A 23,480-nucleotide genomic window follows, 5' to 3' on the forward strand; every position below is an offset into this window, starting at 1 on the left:
CTATGATTGCTGAATATGTTTTTGGATACGTGGCCCAGACTTACCAACCAGACTTCGCCTGTAATCTTCTGGCTTTCTGTCTCCCAATACCACCACCAAACAGATGGGCTAAAGGGAGTCAATGGTAAACATGGTAATGGCACCAGAATATACGTCACCAACTAGATGGTAAACTCACAGAGACAATGAAACTTGGCTGTTTAATATAAAATTATATTTAGATGAATTAGGAACGAAATTTATTCACAATTGTAACTTTTATAATATAAAATAATAGTCAATTTTAAAAATAGAAAATTTACTAATTCCTAACTTGTATGATTTATCAACAATAGTCAATTTTATTTTAGTTGGATGTATTTAAAAATAGAACATTTACCAATAAATGACTTATATCATAGTCTATTATATTTAGCTGGATATATTTAAAAATAGAAAATTTAGTAATTCAAAACTTCTATGATTTAAATATATTTATAGACAAATCAATTAAATTAAATATATTTTTTATGATGATTATTTTTTATTTATTTATCATATCTTGTAAAGGGGGGTCACGTGGCTAAGTGGGTAAGACGCTGGCTCGCTAGCCTGGAGGTCGGGTGTTCGATACGTGGATTGGCCGAGAAAGTTCATCCAGATTTTCCAGCGTGGTTTCCCATTGTCAGTTATGCAGGATGGAGGGCCTGACAAGGACAGCTGTCTAGTCGTTCGAATGGAACGAAAAACCGAGGTCCCGTGTACACATTCGTGTGCACGTAAAAGATCCTTTGGCAGTTGGAATTCGATACAAGAGTAGGCCGTAGTGCCGCTGCCCGGCAAAATTTCCCTCATAGGCACACTGTATGGCGTATGCCCGTCTTCATTAGCCCAGTATAGGAGCAGAACAGTAGGACGTTAAACCACATTTCATTTCATTTCATTATCTTGTAAATATCTCCACTATTATGTTATGAAAGGGGAATGACCGAGTGATCTAGCACGTGTGCTAGAGATCGTGACGTTTGTCGTTTGAAGGGGTAGTCCGCGTCCTTTAAACCATAAGGTCGGTTATCGTCAAGCAGCATGGTTTCGATTCCTTGCGTGTACGTGACAAGGAGTAGGATTGCCTACCTAACCTCGTGAATTTTCTCGGGCCCCCCAGTTTCCTCTCAATGCTAAAGACCCCTGAAAAATAATATAGCACCTTTTAATCCCGCAATGAGCTACGATAACCCCCCTTCTCTCTCTGAATATGGATTCTGTCATCATACTACAATATTGCTAAATGTGTTAAAATAAATGAAATGTGGTTTAACACCCTATTGTACATGTTCTGCTCCGAACTGGGCTAATAAAGACGGGATATGTCATACAGTGTGCTATAAGGGAAAATTTGCCCGGATAGCGGCACTACTACTCTTATTTCAAATTCCAACCGCCAGTTGCATTGCATGCCAATGTCTACACTTCACCTCGATTTTTCGTCCCATCCGAACGACTATACATATTTCCTTACCAGGCCCTACGCCCTGTACCACTGATAATGGGGGGGGGGTCAGGCCGGAAAATCTTATGAATTTACTGGGCCGACGCCAGCTCATGTTTTACTCACTGATCCGATTCTCCAACACTCGGCAAACCTCGATAGATTTCGGTACTCCACATCTAGACTCGGCTGTATGACGGTAAGTGATATGTACCTACACCAATACAATTGCGACGTTGTACCGGTTTACTTATTAGGAAAACTTGCCGCTTTTAAAAAGAAGTTCTCAAAATTGCGTCGTTCGAAGTGTGTGTAGAATATTTAGTGCAAAGTTGGATAATAGGATAAACTTGAAAGAAAAACAGATTCAGACAGATTTGTATGATAAAACATTCTTCAAAGGCGTCGGCATGGGCAACGCCGTTGGTAATCCGGGAACTTGAAAGTAGTTCGAATGGCAGACTTCGTCATACAGCCGAAGCTAGGTGTGGGGTACTGGGATCTGCTGAAGTTTGCCGAGTGATTCTCCCACTGAAGTAGTTCCTTTGAGGCTAGATTTTAATGCCCGTAATTTATTGAACAATAAAGGTTATCGGCGTTTGAGATGTGGACGCTGATCATCATGATTGAGATAATATAACCATGCAATTAATAACGCAGACGGGGGAGGGGGGGGGGGTGAATGGTTAGCACGTGTGCGTTGTATCATAAAGTCTGTCATTGAGTCAACTGGAGTAGGATCGCCTGTCCAACCTCGTGGGTTTTCTTTCCGGGTCCTCCGGTTTCCTCCCACTGCTAATTAAAGATCCCTACGCGCAAGCGAATTATGGAAATAAAATTGAACCATGTTAGTCCCGAGATGACCTATTTGGTGTCGAGTACTGGACGTTATACCCCATCTCTCTCTATCTCTCCCTATCTCTCTCTCCAGAAACATTTTGCTTTGCCTGTAATAAAAGTTCAAGTTCATTATTATTATTTCTAACTAATTCGCTTGCGCGTAGAGGTTTTTGTCAGTGGGAGGAAATCCGAAAAAATCCACGAGGTTGGACAGGCGACGTACAACCGGGGAATCGAAACCACGCCAGTAGACCTTATGATACAACGTGCGCTAACCATTCGGTCATCCAAACCCCTTTCGGCAAAAAGGATGCAACGTTGAATAGTTGAATATCGAAAGGGTTCGTCTTCTCATGAACCCAATGTTTGTCACCAAATTTTTCAAAGATCTGTAAATATAGCCTTTACCACGTTCACAAGGTTTTCGGAAAAGGGCGTGTGTAAACATTTATAGTAATTATTGATTTCACCAAGGCATCACCAAGGAATGTTTGGTGGATCACAGCCATACCATATTTCACTTGGACCCGTTCGATAAGCAAACGTACATGACAACTAAGAAACCAAATATATATATATATATATATATATATCTTTTATTAAATTCAGTTGACAATCAATAAATTATTAAATTTAACAAAAATAACAAAAATAAAAACTGTAATATTTCCTTAAATTTGTTAAATCAACAAAAGTATAAGTTGACAGGGACTAGGGTCTAGACCACTGATTAAAGCAGACGTTTTTTTTGCTAACGGCACACCTTGGAACACGACAAAATAGCGGCACACCTGGCTAAATGTATATGAAATCTATTTGAATTTGCAAAATAAAAACATGTCAAGTCATAGACGGCATACAACCATAATCAGAGACTAGTCATAGACACACAGAATGACTCAAACTAAATAAAGAAAAACACAGCCATGAACTTATCAGTAGACACCAGTGAATACTCAATTGGGATCACATGGCTTTTTTTAACATTTTCTTAGTGTGCAGTTCAAAATTTTGCAGACGTTTTACGAAGATCTCACGGTACACTCGTTGAGAATCACTGGATTAAAATATAAGTTGATACTGACCAGAGTCTAGACAACGGATTAAGGTAGAAGTTGACAAGGATAAAGACCACGGATTAAAGATTATATTATGTTGTATACTAAAGAACTGGGGTGGTTACAGGTGTTATATATTTTATTCTAATAAAATGAAATTTAACGTCCTAATTATGATGGACATGCTCCATTTTACCCCGACACTTTCTGTCTACAATTAGTTACGGGTGAGAAGAGCTGGTTGACCGACATTTTAATTAACAAATCAACGATTTTAGCCGAAAAAAACATTAAGCATACTTCTGGAATTTAGAGAAGTATTTAGCATCAACATGTAAAAAGTAGATAAAGACCAAGATCTACAGCCTTGGTCGAAATAATCAGTTTTTCTGTCAATAAATTGCCGTCTAATCATAACAGAATTATAAATTCTTCGAGAAACATATACCAATAATACTGTTTTATATATGGTAATGGTCAGACGTGGAATATATCAGACCAGCTGATCTAGAATAGCCTTAAACCAGACGGCTACAGCTGTAGCACCAGGATCAGGTTGCGTCAAATTATCAGGATTAACGTAACTTGCTCGTCCTGCTTTAGCTGCCATCTTGGCTGTATCTTCTGCTCCTTTCTCAGCAGCCTGAAATCAGATGAAATAGTTAGCCTATAACAAGTTCAATTTAAACTCTATACAAGAATGTTAATTCTAGATTTGTCTATCAAAAAGCTGCTGCTACCAGATGTTACTAGCTGTAAACATAAAAACATAAAGTCTTGTAACTAATAGCCATTTCTCACTGTAAAGTCTTCTTTAGAAAGTCCTGTCATTGCTCAGCATAAAGTCCTGTCATTGTGCACGAGAAAGACTTGTCATTGCTCACCAGAAAGTCCTGTCTTTGTTCATTTCTCACCAGAGAGTCTTGTCATTTCTCACCAGAGAATCTTATCATTTCTCACCAGAGGGTCTATCATTTCTCACCAGAGGGTCTTGTCATTTCTCACCAGAGAGTCATTTCTGTTCTCACCAGAAAGTCGTGTTATTTCTCAACAGAAAGTTTGACATTTCTCCCCAGAAAGTCTTGTCATTGCTTACCTGAACAGCTTGTCTTAACAATTCTACATTCGATAAACTGCTTCGATTTTTATCATTTAAAACTTCACTAGCACCATATAAGGCATCAAGCTTGAAATAAATAAATTCATTTTATCAGTCCAGAAAGTTTTGGGTTTATTTTACAGTGGCCTATTACTATGTGTACAATGCTAGGGAGCAGTTTCCCTGACAACTGACTTTGGGTGTGAAATAGCTTTATTAACCTCTCCTTTCACTGTGCGATTTCAAAGAAAAACATGATCTTTTTTTCAAGAGTTCGCTTATGAGCATGCCAATGTGTATATGGGGGGAACCACAGTTGTCGACACGGCTTCCATGTCGGCCGTATGTGCCGGTCGGGACCGAGAGCTCTGGAAAATGACCGAAACTGGATCAGACTCATAGGTCATTTTGTCGTCCCATCCGAAAGACTAGATATACTTTCCATGTCATCTCTTGTACCATTATTATCCCTAAAAAGAAGGAAATGGACTTGCCCTGGGATCTAATAGGGGCAGGACTCCTTAACACAATACTTTGAGTATTTGAGACAACATCATTTTTTTCTATGTTCATGTGTGCAATGCTAGAGAGGAGAATTTTGCCTTGACAGTGGCCTTTATTGAATTCCATCTATCAAGGTTCAGTATACAGTATACAGGTGTTTTTTGTCCCATCAGGATGACTAGGTTTGAAAATTACCCCCAAACTCTGCCCCTTGTGCCCTTATAAAGTAGAGAGAGAGAGAGAGAGAGAGAGAGAGAGAGAGATGGGGTTTAACATCCACTCGACACAAACTTGGTCATTTCGGGATAAACATATGGTTTTAATTATATTTCAATAATTTGCTTGCGCGTAGGGGTCTTTAGTAGTGGGAAGAAACTGGAGGACCCGGAGAAAACCCACAAGGTTGGACAGGCGACCCTACTCCTTGTCACGTACAACCAGGGATTCGAAACCACGCCAGTTGACTCAATGACAGGCCTTATGATACTGCGCGCACGTGCTAACCATTCGGCCATCCCCCCCCCCCCCAACCTTATAAAGTAAGACATACCATTGTCCTGTCTCCTGGCTCTGCTCCACCATATCTACAATAAAATATATACAAATATATAAACACTATCAATAACAGGTGTTGATTTTATAACATGGCTATAAACAAGTTAGATTTAAATCACCAGTAGAGGATTCACTGATTCACAGTTCATCCTTCAGCAAACTACACGAAACAGGCCTAGAAATAAAGCATCAGGTCACAGACAATCACAGACACCTGTTCACGTACACTGTCAGACACAGCTAGTTTCCAGCTCAGATTACAGGTAGCCAATTGACAGCGGTTTTAATGAAACTTTGAATAAGCGTTTAGCACAGAGTTCAGAACGTCAGATTCAACAGTGTACGTATAGCCATGACATTTTTTCTGGTATAACTCAGTTAAGAATTTCCACGTCTGTAATAATAGTGTGGTCAGACTTTGTCCGTCAGAGCTATTCTAGTGTATGCTTTTATTAATATTTTTAATGTTTAGCACAAAGTGTTAGTTTGAGATGTTAAGTTTTATTTACCTCTGTATGGCGGTTATACCGTTATTTAACGCTTGTATCCATGACGATGAGGATATTTTAGACTGTAAACACAGAGCTGCTGAGGTTAGAAATAAACTATACAACTGAAATACAACAAATAAATCATTCTATATTTAGAATCAATCTGATTATAATACAGATCTATATTTTGTTTCGTTTTTTTATACTTTCGACGGCCTACACTACATGAAGATCTGTCAAGTTGTAGCGATAGGTCATGTCAGGGCTCATACGAGCGGCTTTTGACCCTTTAATGTCAGACATTGATTAATCAATCAGTGTTGCCGTTTCTAAGGGGTTTACCCACAGTTCCGTGCAGAGCTCCCCAAGAATTCGCCATAACAGACTGTTTCATTGGCTACTATATAACAACTCTTCCAGATCCTAGTAAAACGAAATTTTGAACTATAAAAAACGAAACGAAATAGGATCTGTGTTTTAATAAGATTGTATTTAGAATTTATTCTGGCACGCTATCACCATTTTAAAGGCCCAACTCAAAGTACTTTTGGTCCAAAAATTATTTAAATTCTAAAATAATTCCAATTGACAAAATCGATTTGACAGAGTCTATTAGTGGCATTAAAAACCCTTCAACCAGTCATTCTCAAAAATGACTCAATTATTCAAGGGGCTATAACTCCATTTAACAGTTTAGGATAGGTATTTTAAAATGGTTGGTTTGGGTGGGGTTTAGCCGAATGTCTTTTATTGAGTCAAGTGACATTGCTTTGGTTCTCTACTTGTACGTGACAAGGAGTAGGGTTGTCTGTCCAATCTCATGGGGTTTTCTATGGGTTTCCTCCAATAGGTAAAGACACGCAAGCAATAATCTGGGTCCTCCAAACACTGCAACACCCCTACCCACAGTCACGCACACGATTTATTGTAATAAAATTGACACATATGTTAGTCCCGAAATGACATAGTTGTGTTGAGTGGACATCAAACTCCATTTTTTTCTCTATAAGATGAACAATTGAATGGAATAAAACTGGACCCGCCACATCAACTCTAGATTCTGGACTATGACAGGCCTATTGCTACATCAATCTTATTAAAACACAGATCCTATTTTGTTTCATTTCATACAGTTCAAAATTTGGTTCTATTTGTCTTTACTACACTAGGATCTGGAAGAGTTGTTATATAACCCGGATGATGTGAGAGAATTAGCCAATAAAACAGTCTGTTACAGCGAGTTTTTGGCGTGAGGTGCACAGAACTGTGGGCAACCCACTTGAAACATCAACGCTGATTGGTTAATCATTATGTTTGATGTCATACAGTCAAAAACCGCTTGTATGACCTCTGACGCGACCTTCCACTTCATGTAATGTAGGCCATCAAAAGAATAAAAAAAACGAAACGAAATATAGATCTGTATTTTAATTAGATTGGGGCTACATCAATTCTGAACTTTTGATCAGTTTAAAAGAAAAACTTTTAATTAAAAATAATAAGTCTACTTACTGCTCCAGATGATCCACCCATATCAGTCTCGACAATCGTAGCCAGGGCCAGCGTTAAACTGTACGGATTAGTTACTGGAAGTCCAGGACTACTCTTATCACCTAACTTTTTTAATATAGCTAAAATTGAATTCAGACAAAAGAAAATCATTATAGGACTGTGAAGAACTGATAAATTACATATATACAGAGAGAGAGAGAGAGAGAGAGAGAGAGAGAGAGAGATGGGGTTAAACATCCACTCGACATAAACGTCTTTCAATTTTATTTCAATAATTCGCTTGTGCTTGGGGGTCTTCAGCAGTGGGAGGAAACCAGAGGACCCAAAGAAAACCCACAAAGTTGGACAGGTGACCCTACTCCTTGTCACGTACAACCGGGGAATCGAAACCGCGCCAGTTGACTCAATGACAGACCTAATGATACAAAGTGCCACGCTAACCATCCAAATATGGTTCAAATTTTATTTAAATAATTCGCTTGTGCGTAGAGGTTGATCAACAGTGGGAGAAAACCGCAGAAAACCCATAAAGTTGAAAAGGCGACCCTACTCCTTGTCACGTACCAGCTGGGAATGAATGACAGACATTATAATCTACAGCCCGCATGTTAGACGATTTGCCGACCCAACCCCATATGGGTTAGACAATTTGACAACCCAACCCCATATGGGTTAGACGATTTGACAACCCAACCTCATATGGGTTAGACGATTTGACAACCCAACCCCATATGGGTTAGACGATTTGACAACCCAACCTCTCACCAATGGTGAAATAATTACCTTGAGCTCCTCTAGTAACAGTTGTACCACAATCTCCGTCCCCAGCCTGGGTATCTAACATATTTAATCTGTTCTCAGATGATATTAAACTCTTACATACATTCTGTATTATATCAAACAGCAGATTACCATAATCTGTTTAAATATAAACAATCATAATCAAATATAAACAATCATAAACAACCGTAATCTGTTTAGATATAAACAACCATAATCTGTTTAAATATAAACAACCGTAATCTGTTTTAATATAAACAACCGTAATCTGTTTAGATATAAACAACCATTTTCTGTTTAAATATAAACAATCATAATCTGTTTAGATATAAACAATTGCAATATGTTCAAATATAAACAACTGCATTCAAATATAAACAACTGCATTCAAATATAAACAATTGTAATCTGTTCAAATATAAACAACCAAAATCTGTTTAAATATAAACAACCATAATCTGTTCAAATATAAACAACCATAATCAAATATAAAATCATACATAATATCTACACATGATGACTCAACCAGAGAGACAGAGTTGTACGTCTACTCGCCACAAGATAGTTCATTTCGGGACTAACATTTGGTTCTATTTTATTTCTATGATTAGGGGTCTAAAAACCTTAATATCCAAACATGAAGATAAATCAAGAAGAAACAGAGAGAAAGAGTCATGGAGTTTTTATTCCGTCAAACATGATTAGTCTATCCCATTTATGTTGTTTTGGCAGTATATGCTGGCTGGATATTAAAAAAAAATTAAACTATCTAACAAGATTTAATCATTTTCAAAAAAATTCTGCATTAATATTTTTACCTTTATCTACCGTTTCTTCCACCGATACATCGATTTTATCTCCATGGCTAGACTCGGTAGTTTTTAAAGGAATGGGTGTGGCTCGTAACCTTTGACCTTTAGGTAACATTGGTTTACTCCAACCTGGAGCTACTGTCGGTGAATCTGAAATATATAATTATACTGTAATAATGGTATTGCTAATCTGTTTGTTTCATGGTAACGCAATATGTTCATAATAATAGTATTTTCATCATGTTAGTCTCATGGTAATGTAATCTTATTTGCATTACGGCGTGGTTCCCCCTTGTCATTGATGCAGGACGGAGGGCCTGACAAGGACAGCTGTCTAGTCGTTTGGATGGGATGAAAAACTGAGGTACCGTGTACACATTGGTGCATGTAAAAGATCCCTTGACAGTTGGAATTTGATATAAAAGTAGGCTGTAGTGCCGCTGTCTGGGAAAAATTTCCTTCATAGCACACTGTATGTTTGAAACACATCAATATGAATCATACCAGACTTACCCAAACAATCACGTAAAACTTCATTAAGTTTTAAAACTGTTAGAGAAATTCCAGCCATTTCTAACGCTGTCATGAAACTACCACAGTATACCCTGTCTACAGTTAATCCTTTATTTTCTGAAATATTTAACATAAATTACATATAAATCAACTTAAAGGAGTTAAATTACTAATATTTGGGACCTAGAAATTGACAAAAATGGGTCACAACGCATATAATAATGTGATATGAATGTATATAAACTGATTTACATTCAATCCTTTCTGTTTTTACTGTAATTTCTAATCAGATATGTTCAGCGAAATACGCCAGAAGGCTCATGCGGATGGCAATCTTTAGCGTCTGGTTTTTCCAGTCTACACCGGTGGTATTTATTGCGCATGCTCTCCAGAGCGTCTATATTTGACATGACTTGTGGAATATGTCTAGCCCTGTTCGTTGAGTCCCCTGTTCATAGTGGTGTATGTATGCCTTAATGAACTCTCATACTGGTGTATGCATGCCTTAATGAAACCGGTTGATGGTGAAAAGTAGGCTATTACTAAGCAACTTACCTAAATATGAAATGGCTTCTTTAGCTGCAATATTTAATTCCAAAATGGACGTCCCTCCTAGATTATTGACTATTACACCTACAGCATCACCTGAATACAGGAAATTACAATTGGTTCATGTAATTGTAGGAAAATATCACAAATGATTTATGGCGAAATATGATAAGACTTACTGTAGCAATATACGTCGTGGGTCTGACATGGAAAGCACAAACCATGGAAACGCTTACCACATCCGATGTCCGACATGTCTGAAAAAGATCTTGTTGGCCTCGTGATCGTCTATTATTGTTTCTCGTTATATTTGTAATTCTCTACTTTTGGCTAGGATTCACGTTGTGTATATTCTTCTTACCATCGCAGTAGTTAAGACATTTGTCTTACCAGGAATAACAATGCAACAGTTAGGTTCTACATTTTTATGTGAAAGAGAGAGAAATGGGGTTTAACGTCCACTCGATACAAACAAACACATGGTTCAATTTTATTTCTATAATTCGTTTGCAAGTAGGAGTCTTTAGCAGTGGGAGGAAACCAGAGGACCCGGAGGAAACCAATGAGGTTGGACAGGCGACCCTACTCCTTGTCACGTACGACCGGGGATTCGAAACCCTGCCAGTTGACTCAATGACAGACTTTATGATACAATGCACACGCGCTAATCATTCGGCCATCCAACCACCCTACATTTTGATGTCAAGATGGATACATATGGTTACAATGCATAACAGATTACATTAGCATACTTGAAATTAACATCTTTCTCTCAACCCAAACTCCTGTAAAAGTCTAACCAGCATGCCTAGACTCAGGAAACCGCTACATCTCTCTCTGAGAATTTAAAGGACAATATTGGTGCCAGTCATTATCACATATGTGATAGAGCTGGTTAACACATTCCAAATATAATTTTAACACAGAGATCATTGCTACGATATTTGGAATGTGTTTAACCAGCTCTATCACATATGTGATAATGACTGGCACCAATATTGTCCTTTAGTGGCAGTCTCTAGGAACTCAGATGGTCATCTCTCCGGAACTTAGATGGTATCTCCCCGGAACCCAATGATATCTGATCTTAATGGCCCAGCAGGGTCTCTTTTATAGGACCCATTTTGTTATTGGCCTTTAAGTCTATCACGCTCAGATCTGTGCAATTACTTATATGATTGCAATACGAATTTTCCAACACAAGTGACGGCATGATATAATTTTAACCCATGAAAACATCATGTTTATCAACCTATGGAACATTCCATGTATCAAAGTGTCATAGGTTTCTGTTATTCTCAATTTATCTTAAAACAATAATTATACTCCTACATGTCCTAACATTGCAATTAAACAAAGCAGATAATGTTTCCAATATCTATTCCTGTATTCACCTAAAACCAATATCTGTTAAGATAGAGGATATACCTCCTATCAATATTGTAACATTACAGAGATAGACGAAGAGAAGGAGGGCCTATTTTTGAAATGATAATAATAATAAAGTTTCAGTCAAGAATGAATGTTTTAATTTTCTTGGTAGTCCAAATATTTTATGTATTTTATTTATCAACTGGATGTGAATTACCTTTCGCTAGTTCCAGATGTGTTTTAGTTGCCTGGTTAGTCATGTGATCCAACATGGTGGATATAGCCGTCTGTACGTTAGTTAGCTGTAAATATAAATACAAAAATATACACTACGTTTCTCACTGACCAATCAGTCGGCAAGGATTTCTAGACGGTGATATATAGTAGAAACTTGTTGAGATAATCATTTGTTGCACTACGGGGGTAGATGTGACTATCTAATCAGGAAAAACCAGAATACGGCCAGTGATACTAGGTGACACTTATCTAGTCAGGACTTTCACACTGTATATAAAACTATTTTCACTGATCAAATGACACCGAAACACTTTGTTGGTTAACTATGTTTTTATATCTTTATTACCTTCAATCTCTTTACTCCTGCTTCACCATGGATACCTGTCAAATAAAAAGTAATAATAGTCAGGATGTATCATATTACAGTAAGACCAATAATTCCCACAAGTTAAATAAAAATGGGCACATATTTCTTCTCTGAGAATGTTTATGCAATTGTAGAGTCTCTCAAGTATTGTTTGTTCTGTCCTGTGTGTTGTAGTACAGTTCTCCTGTATTCTATAAACTCTAGGAATGCGGGGGGGTTGCATGGCTGAATGGTTAGTGCGTGCACGTTGTATCATAAGATCTGTCATTGAGTCAACTGGCTTGGTTTTGATTCCCCGGGTGTACGTGACAAGGAGTAGGGTCACCTGTCCAACCTCATGGTTTTCTCCGGATCCTCCAGGTCCTCCTCCCACTGCTAAAGACCATATGTTAGTCCCAAAATGACCTAGTTTGTGTTGAGTGGATGTAATTATATCATTTCTACTGTATTGCATGTTTTATCCTGCTACTCCATACCTAATCCAAGTTCCATTTCATCCTGTTCTAGTTTAAACGACGGACCGGAACCAGGAACACTGCATGGTGCCAGACTTAAACCAATTGTTCCTGGAAATAATCAAATAAAATCTATATATAACATGTGTTGCCAGGCAACCTCACATTGGCCCAATAGCAACTTTGTTACCTAGAGGCAGTAAAAGACATTTGAGATAGGTGTTTACAATATAAGTTAAAGTATTAAAGCTTCAACATGGCAGAATATAGAGTTTAAGACCATATACAATCTCAAGTACTTTCGTTAAAAATAATGTTTTGGTAAAAAAATAGAGTGAAATTGAATCTCCAAAAGAAATATTAATCCAAAATGGTTCAATTCGGTTCAGAATTTTCAATGATGTGAGGAACTGAAAATATGTTAAAATTCAGCTGCCTCTACAGACGATTTAAATGAGATATGGTCAAAATCCAGTAAAATTCTTTGATGGGCCTCTTCATATCTGTCTTGTACAACTCTTACCCATACTATCAACAGCATCTTTCACTATCACAGCAATTTCTTCTAAACTTCGACCTTCTTCAGCTAAACTACCTGCTATCTATAGATAAATAAAACAAGAACATCTTTAAGTGGTATCGGGTGTTCTAGAATGAGGAAGCATCATAGAGGGATATTAAATGAAATGTGGCGTGCGTTTCATGAAATAAAGATGAGATGGATAGTATTGAAATAAAAACCCGCATTCAACCCATCTGTCAAATGGGACAACACAAATGATCCAGTAGTCGTAGGGTCACCTGTGCATGAATTAAAATAAAGCTAAACAAGATATTAGTCCTCTCCCTCTCTCTCTGTAATTTAAACTCCTCTTATGTATAAAAAAACGTCCACAGCCCCTGTCTCCCCCTCTCCTCTCCCTCTGTAAACCCACCCAATATTTGTCCCCCCCTCCCCCTCTATGTAAACCCACCCAGTCCTTCCTTGTCTCCCCTTCTCCTCTCTCTGTAAACCCACACAGTCCGTGTCTCCCCCTCTCCGCTCTCTGTAAACCCACACAGTCCGTGTCTCCCCCTCTCCGCTCTCTGTAAACCCACACAGTCTGTGTCTCCCCCTCTCCCGTCTCTGTAAACCCACCCTCTCCTCTATCTGTAAACCCACCCTCTCCTCTCTCTGTAAACCCACCCTCTCCCGTCTCTGTAAACCCACCCTCTCCTCTCTCTGTAAACCCACCCTCTCCTCTCTCTGTAAACCCACACAGTCCGTGTCTCCCCCTCTCCGCTCTCTGTAAACCCACACAGTCTGTGTCTCCCCCTCTCCCGTCTCTGTAAACCCACCCTCTCCTCTATCTGTAAACCCACCCTCTCCTATCTCCGTAAACCCACCCTCTCCCATCTCTGTAAACCCACCCTCTCCTCTATCTGTAAACCCACCCTCTCCTCTATCTGAAACCTACCCTCTCCTATCTCCGTAAACCCACCCTCTCCCGTCTCTGTAAACCCACCCTCTCCTCTATCTGAAACCCACCCTCTCCTCTCTCTGTAAACCCACCTTATGTATAAAAACTGTTCCACACAGTCCTCGTCTTCCAGCTGTTTTATCCGTGGAAGTGAGAGCACAATCTTCACCAACAACAACCATATCAACTTTTATACCTTCAGCTTTCGCTCGCTCTACAGCCAAACCAAAGTTAAGTCTATCTCCGGTATAATTCTTGATAATTACCAGCACTCCAGCTTTAAAACAATGAAATGGGTTAAATATCCTACTGTTCTTCTCTGACAGGGCTAATCAAGTCAGGCATTATGCCATGTTGTGTGCTATGAGGGATATGTTGCCTTGACAGCAGTGCCAATGCCTCCTTTTGTCTTGAATTCCAACTGTCAAGGGTTCTTTTACGTACATACCAATGTTTTTTTTGTATTATTCCTCACAAATATTTGAATATGAATAGTTATTCAATGGCTGTCCATAGTGGTTTCTTACTATTTGTTATTCAATGTCAACTATATCCGGATTTTAATTGAACTGAATATTCAAATAATCAATTAAAATATCTGAATAGTCAAATTAGTATTCAAGGCCCCATTTCAAATATTGTAGTACATACAGGTTCATAGAATAAACTTATCAAATATGAGAGAGAGAGAGAGAGAGAGAGAGAGAGAGAGAGAGTGAGAGAGAGAGATGGGTTTAACCTCCACTCAACACAAACTAGGTCATTTCGGGACTAACATATGGTTTAATTTTATTTCAATAATTTGCTCCGCGTAGGGGTCTTTAGCAGAGGGAGGAACCGGAGGACCTGGAAAAAACCCACGAGTTTGGACAGGCGACCCTACTCCTTGTCACGTACAACCGGGGATTCGAAACCACGCCAGTTGACTCAATGACAGGTCTTATGATACAGTATGCTAACCATTCGGCCATCCAACTCCCCCTTGATCAAATATGAGTACATAAGTCAGTAAGTGCAACTTTGAGATGGGAATTGAAATGGGTTAAACATTTTACTTTTCTTCTCCTACTAGGGTAATGAATTTTGAGGAATGTTTTTTAATTTACTGGCCAACACCGGGATTGAACATGAGACCTCTAGGTTAACGAGCCAGCATCTTATTCAATAAGATTGAAAATGTAATGGTGTTGTCCTATTCATTGGACAGGCGACCCAACTCCTTGTCACGTACAACTGGGGAATCGAAACAACGTACATGCTAACCATTCGGTCACCCAACCCCCCCACACTCGATGGATCAATCTCAAAGTTTGTAATGTAAAAATATATATCATTCATTTACCTTGATTGTTTTTTCCTACAGTTCGTATGGCAGCTAGAATACTGTGGGGTGGGGGTGAAGTGAACACGGCTCCAGCAACAGCAGCCGACAACATTCCCGGTCCAACATACCCTAAAAATAGAAGACAAGGCTTGTAAAAATAGAAGACAAGGCTTGTAAAAAAAGTATGACGATCAGAGACAGAGAAATGGGGTTTAACGTCCACTCGACATAAACTAGGTCATTTCGGGACTAACATATGGTTCAATTTTATTTCTATAATTTGCTTGCGCGTTGGGGTCTTTAGCAGTGGGAGGAAAACGGAGGACCAAGAGAAAACCAACGAGGTTGGACAGGTGACCCTACTCCTTGTCACATACAACCGGAAACCACGGCAGTTGACTCAATGACCAGCCTTATGATACAGCGCACACGCAATAAAATTTGGCCATCCCTGTGATATGACGATCAGTTAAATTGAGCTCGGCACTGAAATTAGTCTGTTCTGAGTTGCGATGCCATGGAGTGAGAGCTTAACCTCCACTTAACACAGGTTATTTTGGGACTAACATATGTATCAGGATCATTAATTACCTATGAGAGAAACCACATAGTCATACATGACACAGGTGCAAATCATCTCTTTTCTTCAATCAAAGTGGACAAGGAGTAGGGTTGCCTGCCCAACCATGTGGGTTTTCTCTGGGTCCTCCGGTTTCCTCCCACTGCTAAAGACCCCTGATTGCAAGCGAATTATTGAAATAAAATTGAACCATGTGTTAGTCCCGAAATGACCTAGTTTGTGTTGAGTGGACGTTAAACCCCATTTCTCTCTCTCTCTCTCAATCAAAGTGATTAAACTTTTGCCAGGTAGACATTTTCATTTCAAATCAAAACATTACACAATCAAAGACTGTGGTTGGTGCATGAACAATGCAATGTAATGTTCTATTAGTAAGTGCAGGAGAACCCCACTACATGCAAAACAAAAATCTACAAGATAAACCTGCGAACAAGACAGAAAATAGACATGAATGAACATCCGCAATCAAGTCAGCGAAAAACTCTGATTAACTTATAAATGGCCAGATAATATTGTAGTCGCTACATTGAACTGGATATGTTTTCTTTTGGGATATATGGATTAATTTATGATAATTGGAAAACATTACAGGGATTTATTTTATTTTTAGCTTATAGTGTAGGGAAAATGATAAAAAAAAAATTGTTTGCAAGGAGAAACTATAAGGCTCCAATCGCAGCTAACAACAAATAAATCAGACTTAATCTTAACGATCTTAAACATACATTATGCAAGAGCTAAATCTGTCTACTGCAGGTCTTTCTTTAGGCCTGAAATGTTATCTAAATTATTAATTAGACATTAATTAACTTATCCAGACCATAATCAACTCTAGATGGCATTGCTTCCCTGCGATCTTAAGTGGATTGTGAGCCGATTTACTGCATAACTTTCCTTCTCGATTAAACGATTAAATGGATAATCGAGACTATGCTGTTTATCGTACTGACTTTAGTAATGATGACTGAGGCTAGGCAGAAATTTCATTCGCTTAGTTCTCGGTTCATAGTGGATCAATTTGAATGAAATTTTCAGCAAATTGCCTTTACGTTATATAGTTTTTAATTATTATAGTGAGAACTGCCAACTCGTTATCGCATCTCCCATAATGTATCTTTAATTAGATTTTTAGTTGAAAACCAACATAAAACACTGTCTTAGAATATCATTCTAATCGTTTTTGCTGGCCATTCTCAAAATAGCAAAGAGAAAGAGAGAGAGAGAGAGAGAGAGGGAAATGGGGTTTAACGTCCACTCGACACAAACTAGGTCATTTCGGGACTAACATATGGTTTAATTTTATTTCAATAATTCGCGTAAGGGTCTTTTTACAGTGGGACGCCACCGGAGGACCCGGAGAAAACACACGAGGTTGGACAGGCGACCCTACTCCTTGTCACATACAACCGGGGATTCGAAACCACGCCAGTTGCCTCAATGACAGGCCTTATGATACAGCGCGCACGTGCTTACCATTCGGCCATCCAACCCCAATCCCCCCAAAGAGAAATAAGGTTATGGAAAGACATTTTGAACTATAGAGTAGCCTATATATATACTGATAATGACATGAGTTGCACCGTGGACCTTATAATATAAGGTCCCTGGCTGCACTATATGTACACATGCACATGTACTACTACTAAAGTCCACGAGAAGGCCTAGCTACGAGAACGTAGCTAAAAACGTTGAGATATACTGACATGCCTGTGTTTCGAGGGTTGAGAGATGAGGTTTGTTATCTAGAGAAGGCCTTGACCTAAAAACTGTGCTGTACTGAGTGATAAGGGGGTGAGAGTTGGCCTTGAACTGTATTAATAAATAGGTAGGTTTCTAAGGTTTATAAATTAAGAGTGCATACCTGCTAGATAACAAACCTTAATCTCTCAACCCTCTGTGTTTCGAGATAAGACATGAGGCCATTAACTTCAACGTAGCACATGCGGGAGCGATTCGCACCTGCCATTTGTAAACAAAATTGACAATATTTTTGATAAAAACAACGATTAATTATTGTTATTTATAATATTTCTGCCAGACTCAACTACAATTAAGCATATAATCCTACCTGAAACGGGAACAAATCGTTGTTTTTAAAATTGAGGCGTTAAGCCGTTATACTAAGACTGCCATCTTTTTAAACGATACGCTGTCATCATAAAAGCGGGGCTAAATATAAGGCTTTTATAACAGCCAATCAAAAGGGCAATCTAAAGCACTTTACTCTGTGGTAACTATAAATGGATTTCGATGGCGGTGAACGTCAGACAAACACAACGCTTCATTAATTTAAACGCGAATATTTGGAGTTAGGCGACAGTTGTACCACTACATTGGCCTCTGTAAGTTTAATTAATCATAATAGCATAAACTTATCTTATTTTAAAGATGTTACATGCATGAATAAAGAAATTGAGTTTGTCACTTGGAACTAAAGGCATCCAATCGTAGCTAAAAACAAACACATCAGTATATCTCAACGTTTTTAGCTACGTTCTCGTAGCTACATACCTGCATGAGCGGGTTCGTGACCCGACCCACCACCACAAACTAAAGTCACTTTTCCAGATTTTACAAATTCCTCAATATCGGATCTCACCACCACTCGGTGCCCTTCCAGCAGACGCAAACCGGGATTCACAGCAACCAGCCCTTCCAAACATTCGTCAACACACCTCTCCACAGTATTGATCAACTTTTTACTTGCGTTAGTCTGAGCCATTATTACCCCTTCTGTATATAAAGTACACCTTGAATGTGTGTCAAAGATTTGATAAACTTTGATAACGATTTTAGTCACTGAAAACTTTTTTTCCCTAGCTTATTTATTAACCGGAAGTTGTACTTTACCTTTTACCTTCAATATTATATAAATTCTCATTTTGGATCACACTCTATATTCTAATTGCCAGACTTGGATACAGCTTAAAGTGAGAGAGAGAGAGAGAAATGGGGTTTAACGTCCACTCGACACAAACTAGGTCATTTCGGGATTAACATATGGTTTAATTTTATTTACATAATTCGCTTGCGCGTAGGGGTCTTTAGTAGTGGGAAGAAACCGGACGACCCGGAGAAAACCCACGAGGTTGGACAGGCGACCCTACTCCTTGCCACGTACAACCGGGGATTCGAAACCACACCAGTCTACTCAATGACAGACTTTATGATACAGCACGCGCATGCTAACCATTCAGCCATCCAACCCCCCACAGCTTAAATTTAAGTAGCTAAGTCTCTAACTCAATATCATCCAAAATCCTCGACATTGAAAACACGATTTATTTGTCGGTTTAAATCAACATTGATGTTGTGATCTTACCGGGAAAAGATGGCCTTCCGATATCCAATATTTAAAGACAAAATAAACATTTTACAATTGGTACACGAATCGTGTACCATAATGCGTTTCAGCGCTATTTGTAATAAGGGACTCGAAAAACGAGGCTAGGCATATTCCACAAGTCATGTCAAACGGTGACTACATATTCTTATCTGGAGAGCATGCTCAATAAATACTATAGGCGTAGACTGGAATAACCAGACACTATAGAGATTGAAATTCTATTGAGAATACTGGCGTATTTCGCTGAACCTAACTGATTAGAAATTACAGTAAAAACAGAAACGATTGAATGTAAATCAATTTATATACATTCATATTACATTATTGTATGCGTTGCGACCCATTTGTGTCAATTTCTAGGTCCCAAATATTAGCGACTTAGCTCCTTTAAGGTAACGGTGACCAAGCAAATCAATTTTAATGTTAATATTTTGTCCAGTTTGCAATAAATATTCAGAAATTGGAACAAAAGACAAAATATGATGTATTTATTAAAAATCTGAAATAAATTTGTTTTGGCTAAGTTTGAAAAATTACACTATTTTGCCTTATTACACTATTTTGCCTAGACCTATCATATTGTCTATCTGCATTTTATAATTTTATTGAATTGTAAAGCGCATCTGAGCACTTTGTGAAAGGTGCGCTATAGAAATACACCAAAATAATAATAAATAATAATAATATACCGTTTTTTAGGACTTCGAATTTTGTCTAATGGTTTGGATTGTTCCTACTTGGTTTTATTTTATTTATATTAACACCGGATCTGATCGGAATAATATAAATTAAATGTATTAAACATACATTATGCAAGAGCTAAATCTGTCTATTGCAGGTCTTTCTTTAGGCCTGAAATGTTATCTAAATTATCAATTAGACATTAATTAACTTATTCAGGCCATAATCAACTCTAGATGGCAGCGCTAGCCTGCAATCTTTAGTGGATTGTGAGCCGATTTACTGCATAACTTTCCTTCTCGATTAAACGATTAAATGGATAATCAAGACTATGCTGTTTATAGTACTGACTTTAGTAATGATGACCGAGGCTTATGGGAATTTCAGTCGCTTAGTTCTCGGTTCATCGTGGATCAATTTGAATGTAATTTTCACCAAATTGCCTTTACATTATCTAGTTTTTAATTATTATAGCGAGAACTGCCAACTCGTTACCGAATCTCCCATAATGTATCTTTAAAATTTAAATAACATAGATAAGTAATTTGGAAGAATGTTAATATGGAGATAACCGCGGTCCTCAGTCCAGTGTTACTAAGATTAATCCTACTGTAAAACTATAAAGATTATAACTGATTCTGTACCTCATGGAGATACAGAGAAATGAAATGAAATGGGGTTTAACGTCCTACTGTTCTGCTCCTAACCTGGGCTAATGAAGACGGGCATAGGCCTATGCCATACAGAGGGAAATTTTGCCCGGGCAGTGGCGCAAAGGCCTACTCTTATATCGAATTCCAACTGCCAAGGGATCTTTTACGTGCACGCCAATGTGTACATGGGACCTCAGTTTTTTGTCCCATCCAAACGACTTGACAGCTAGAGAGAGAGTCCACTCCACACAACAAACTAGGTCATTTCGGGGCTAACTTATGGTTGGATCCTACTCCTTGTCATGTGCTAGCAGGGAATCAAACCCATGCTTAATCCATTCAGCCACCCAAACCCCCATTTATACTTAACAGGCATTTGAAGAGTCCAGGGGGAAAAACGATCTAAGTCAAATTTTTTTGTCTTTTCGCATAAAAGGCAAAACAAACTTTTGGACGAGAATGCTTGACGCGAACAGAACAACGAGTGGGTTTAATTACAACTTCAAAATGATGTTTAATACGAATCATAATTACCAGTAGAAAAACTGACTTCCACTTTTCAGCCAAATTAAGGTCAAATAAAGGTCAAATAAAGGGTAGGGTCCTGGTTCGATATGACTCTGATTGTTTTTACCTGAAATTGATTGTTCTACAGAAAACTTATACAATTTGCTACCAGATGACGCAATTAACTGGGGTTCGTTGAATAAGTGACTTAGATCGTTCTTCCACGGAGCTCTTTATTTCTCTAAAGTCTATAAAATATTTTGGATATGACTCAACACATTGATTGGCAGAACACTTGCCTCTCAACCATGGCTCAGTGGGTAAGTGGTTGGCTCATTGAGTAGGAAGTCTTCTATGTTCCTGAAGCAACATTCGCGAGCTTTACATCTAGATGTTGCTACACTTAGTCTGCAATTCCCGAACTTATAGCTACGTAGTCTCCCTTTAACGCAAACACGTGAACGATAGCATCCAATCAAAGATTGTGACACAAATACACTCAAATCAAACATGGCGACCTCCACGGAAACCTTGACATTGAATGAACCTTGAACTTTGAAACTCGTTTATCAGTATCACAGGTAGACATTTTAGCTGGAAAGCGCGAGACTTGGTATTCACGATGATCGAGGAATCTGACAGACTACCCATCTGGGTCAGTATTCAATCGAAACTAGTGCCGAAATATGCTGGGTATTACATGAAGGGCTTGATAAGATGTACGAAGTTAAAGCAAAATCAAGCCTTCTATTGAAGATGGAAGTCCTGGGAGTTCGATCCTAGTGTTGGTCAAGAAAGTTCCTCAGGATTTTTCTGGTTTCTCCAGGGGCCGGTTGCTCAAAACTAAGTTATTTTAACGATCCGTTAAACTCTAACGAATCGTTATCTTGGTAACTTCTCGTTTAAATTTCTGTTGCTGGAAAGTCAATTTCATTATCCGTTAGCTAACGGATTCATTAAAGTTAATTTTAAATTTTTAAATTCAATGTACATGTATAACAACTTCATAGAAGTTAGTATTAACAAGAAACTGAAGAAAGTGGGACAACTGTGCAGTCTGTTCATAAAACTAGATTAAAGACGAAAAGATAACTAGAATTTACTACAGAAAACACTATAGAATACTTTATATTTTCCTTTAGAAATTTTAGCATAAATCTGTAGGAAAAATTATGGGATTTGCACTACAGAATTATGGGGCCATTTTTTCCTACAGGCCACCAAAATTCTGTAAAATAGTATAGAATTTCACCCTATAGAAAATGGAATAGGCCCGCATCGCCCAACCCTCTAGAATGTTCTATAGAAAATTACATAGGTAATCTATGACTTTTTGCTACAGCCAACTAATGCCATCATTAAACCGATAACGGAGCTCAACACCTCCGTTAAATATAACGCCGAGTTAACTTCACGTTAAAGTTAACGGGGCTTCCAACCAACAACCTTTCTCTCCGTTAAAGTTAACGATCCATTAACTCCATGTTAACGGATCGTTAAAAGATAGCGGAGCTTTGAGCAACCGGCCCCATATCATTATTGATAGATGGGACAGCCTGGCCCAGAGGCGTGTCTAGTCGCTTGACGAAATACCATTGGCATGCATGTAAAATAACCATAGGCAGTTTGTAAGTACGTAAAGGATCCCTTGGCAGTTAGCGTGCACGTGAAGGATCCACGAAGAGTAGGGGGGAAATTTCTCTCATGGCACATGCATAACTTTATCAGCACTGTCGGTGCAGAAAAGTAGAATGTAAAACCCCATTTCATTTCAATTGTTCCGCATGACAGGGTATATATTTCAGTAGCATTTAGTAACTGGGCTAGAATAACACAATTATATATGGAATACAAGTTACTTAAAGAGAGAGAGAGAAATGGGGTTTAACGGCCACTCGACACAAACTAGGTCATTTCAGGACTAACATATGGTTTAATTTTATTTCAATAATTCACTTGTGCATAGGGGTCTTTAGCAGTGGGAGGAAACCGGAGGACCCGGAGAAAACCCACGAGGTTGGACAGGCGACCTTACTCCTTGTCACGTACAACCAGGGATTTGAAACCACGCCAGTCGACTCAATGACAGACTTTATGATACAGCGCGCACGTGCTAACCATTTAGCCATCCAACTCCCTAAAGTTACGACATAAAAGACTGATTTCTGGTGAGGTGACATTTTCTTGATAAAGACAAGAAAACCCTTGTTGAAAGGTCGCCAGAAATAAATATATTAAGTAACTTGTGTCATGTGTTGGGGCATATATTGTCATGACTAGCTATTACTATAGCAACAAAACAAACAATAAAACTTCCG

At 38.5% G+C, this 23,480-nt stretch overlaps 1 protein-coding gene across 1 annotated transcript; it reads right to left on the minus strand.

Annotated features, from left to right (window-relative positions):
• Window positions 1-2,886: 2,886 nt before the first annotated feature.
• Window positions 2,887-18,814, minus strand: LOC126822675 (triokinase/FMN cyclase). Its single transcript, XM_050551689.2, has 16 exons — window positions 18,487-18,814; window positions 15,414-15,524; window positions 14,164-14,348; window positions 13,135-13,213; window positions 12,633-12,722; window positions 12,136-12,170; window positions 11,770-11,854; window positions 10,188-10,277; window positions 9,633-9,749; window positions 9,126-9,269; window positions 8,311-8,445; window positions 7,528-7,646; window positions 6,034-6,137; window positions 5,520-5,553; window positions 4,463-4,552; window positions 2,887-4,009 (listed from the first exon to the last, which is right to left on the minus strand). Exons 1-16 carry the CDS (start codon window positions 18,695-18,697, stop codon window positions 3,860-3,862), a joined length of 1,779 nt encoding a protein of 592 aa, XP_050407646.1. The 5' UTR covers window positions 18,698-18,814; the 3' UTR covers window positions 2,887-3,859.
• Between the last annotated feature and the right edge of the window lie 4,666 nt (window positions 18,815-23,480).

The sequence above is a fragment of the Patella vulgata genome, chromosome 5 (assembly GCF_932274485.2).
Source record: "Patella vulgata chromosome 5, xgPatVulg1.2, whole genome shotgun sequence".
In the NCBI taxonomy this organism is placed as follows: domain Eukaryota; kingdom Metazoa; phylum Mollusca; class Gastropoda; family Patellidae; genus Patella; species Patella vulgata.

Bases quoted from the DNA above. Each gene is read 5' to 3' on its own strand.
- LOC126822675 (XM_050551689.2), bottom strand. From the start codon at position 18,697: ATGGCTCAGACTAACGCAAGTAAAAAGTTGATCAATACTGTGGAGAGG. The intron at 12,723-13,134 runs GTAAGAGTTGTA...GATTATTTCCAG, and splicing joins AGATGCTGTTGATAGTATGG to GAACAATTGGTTTAAGTCTG. The intron at 4,553-5,519 runs GTATGTCTTACT...ATTTATTTCAAG, and splicing joins AGCCAGGAGACAGGACAATG to CTTGATGCCTTATATGGTGC.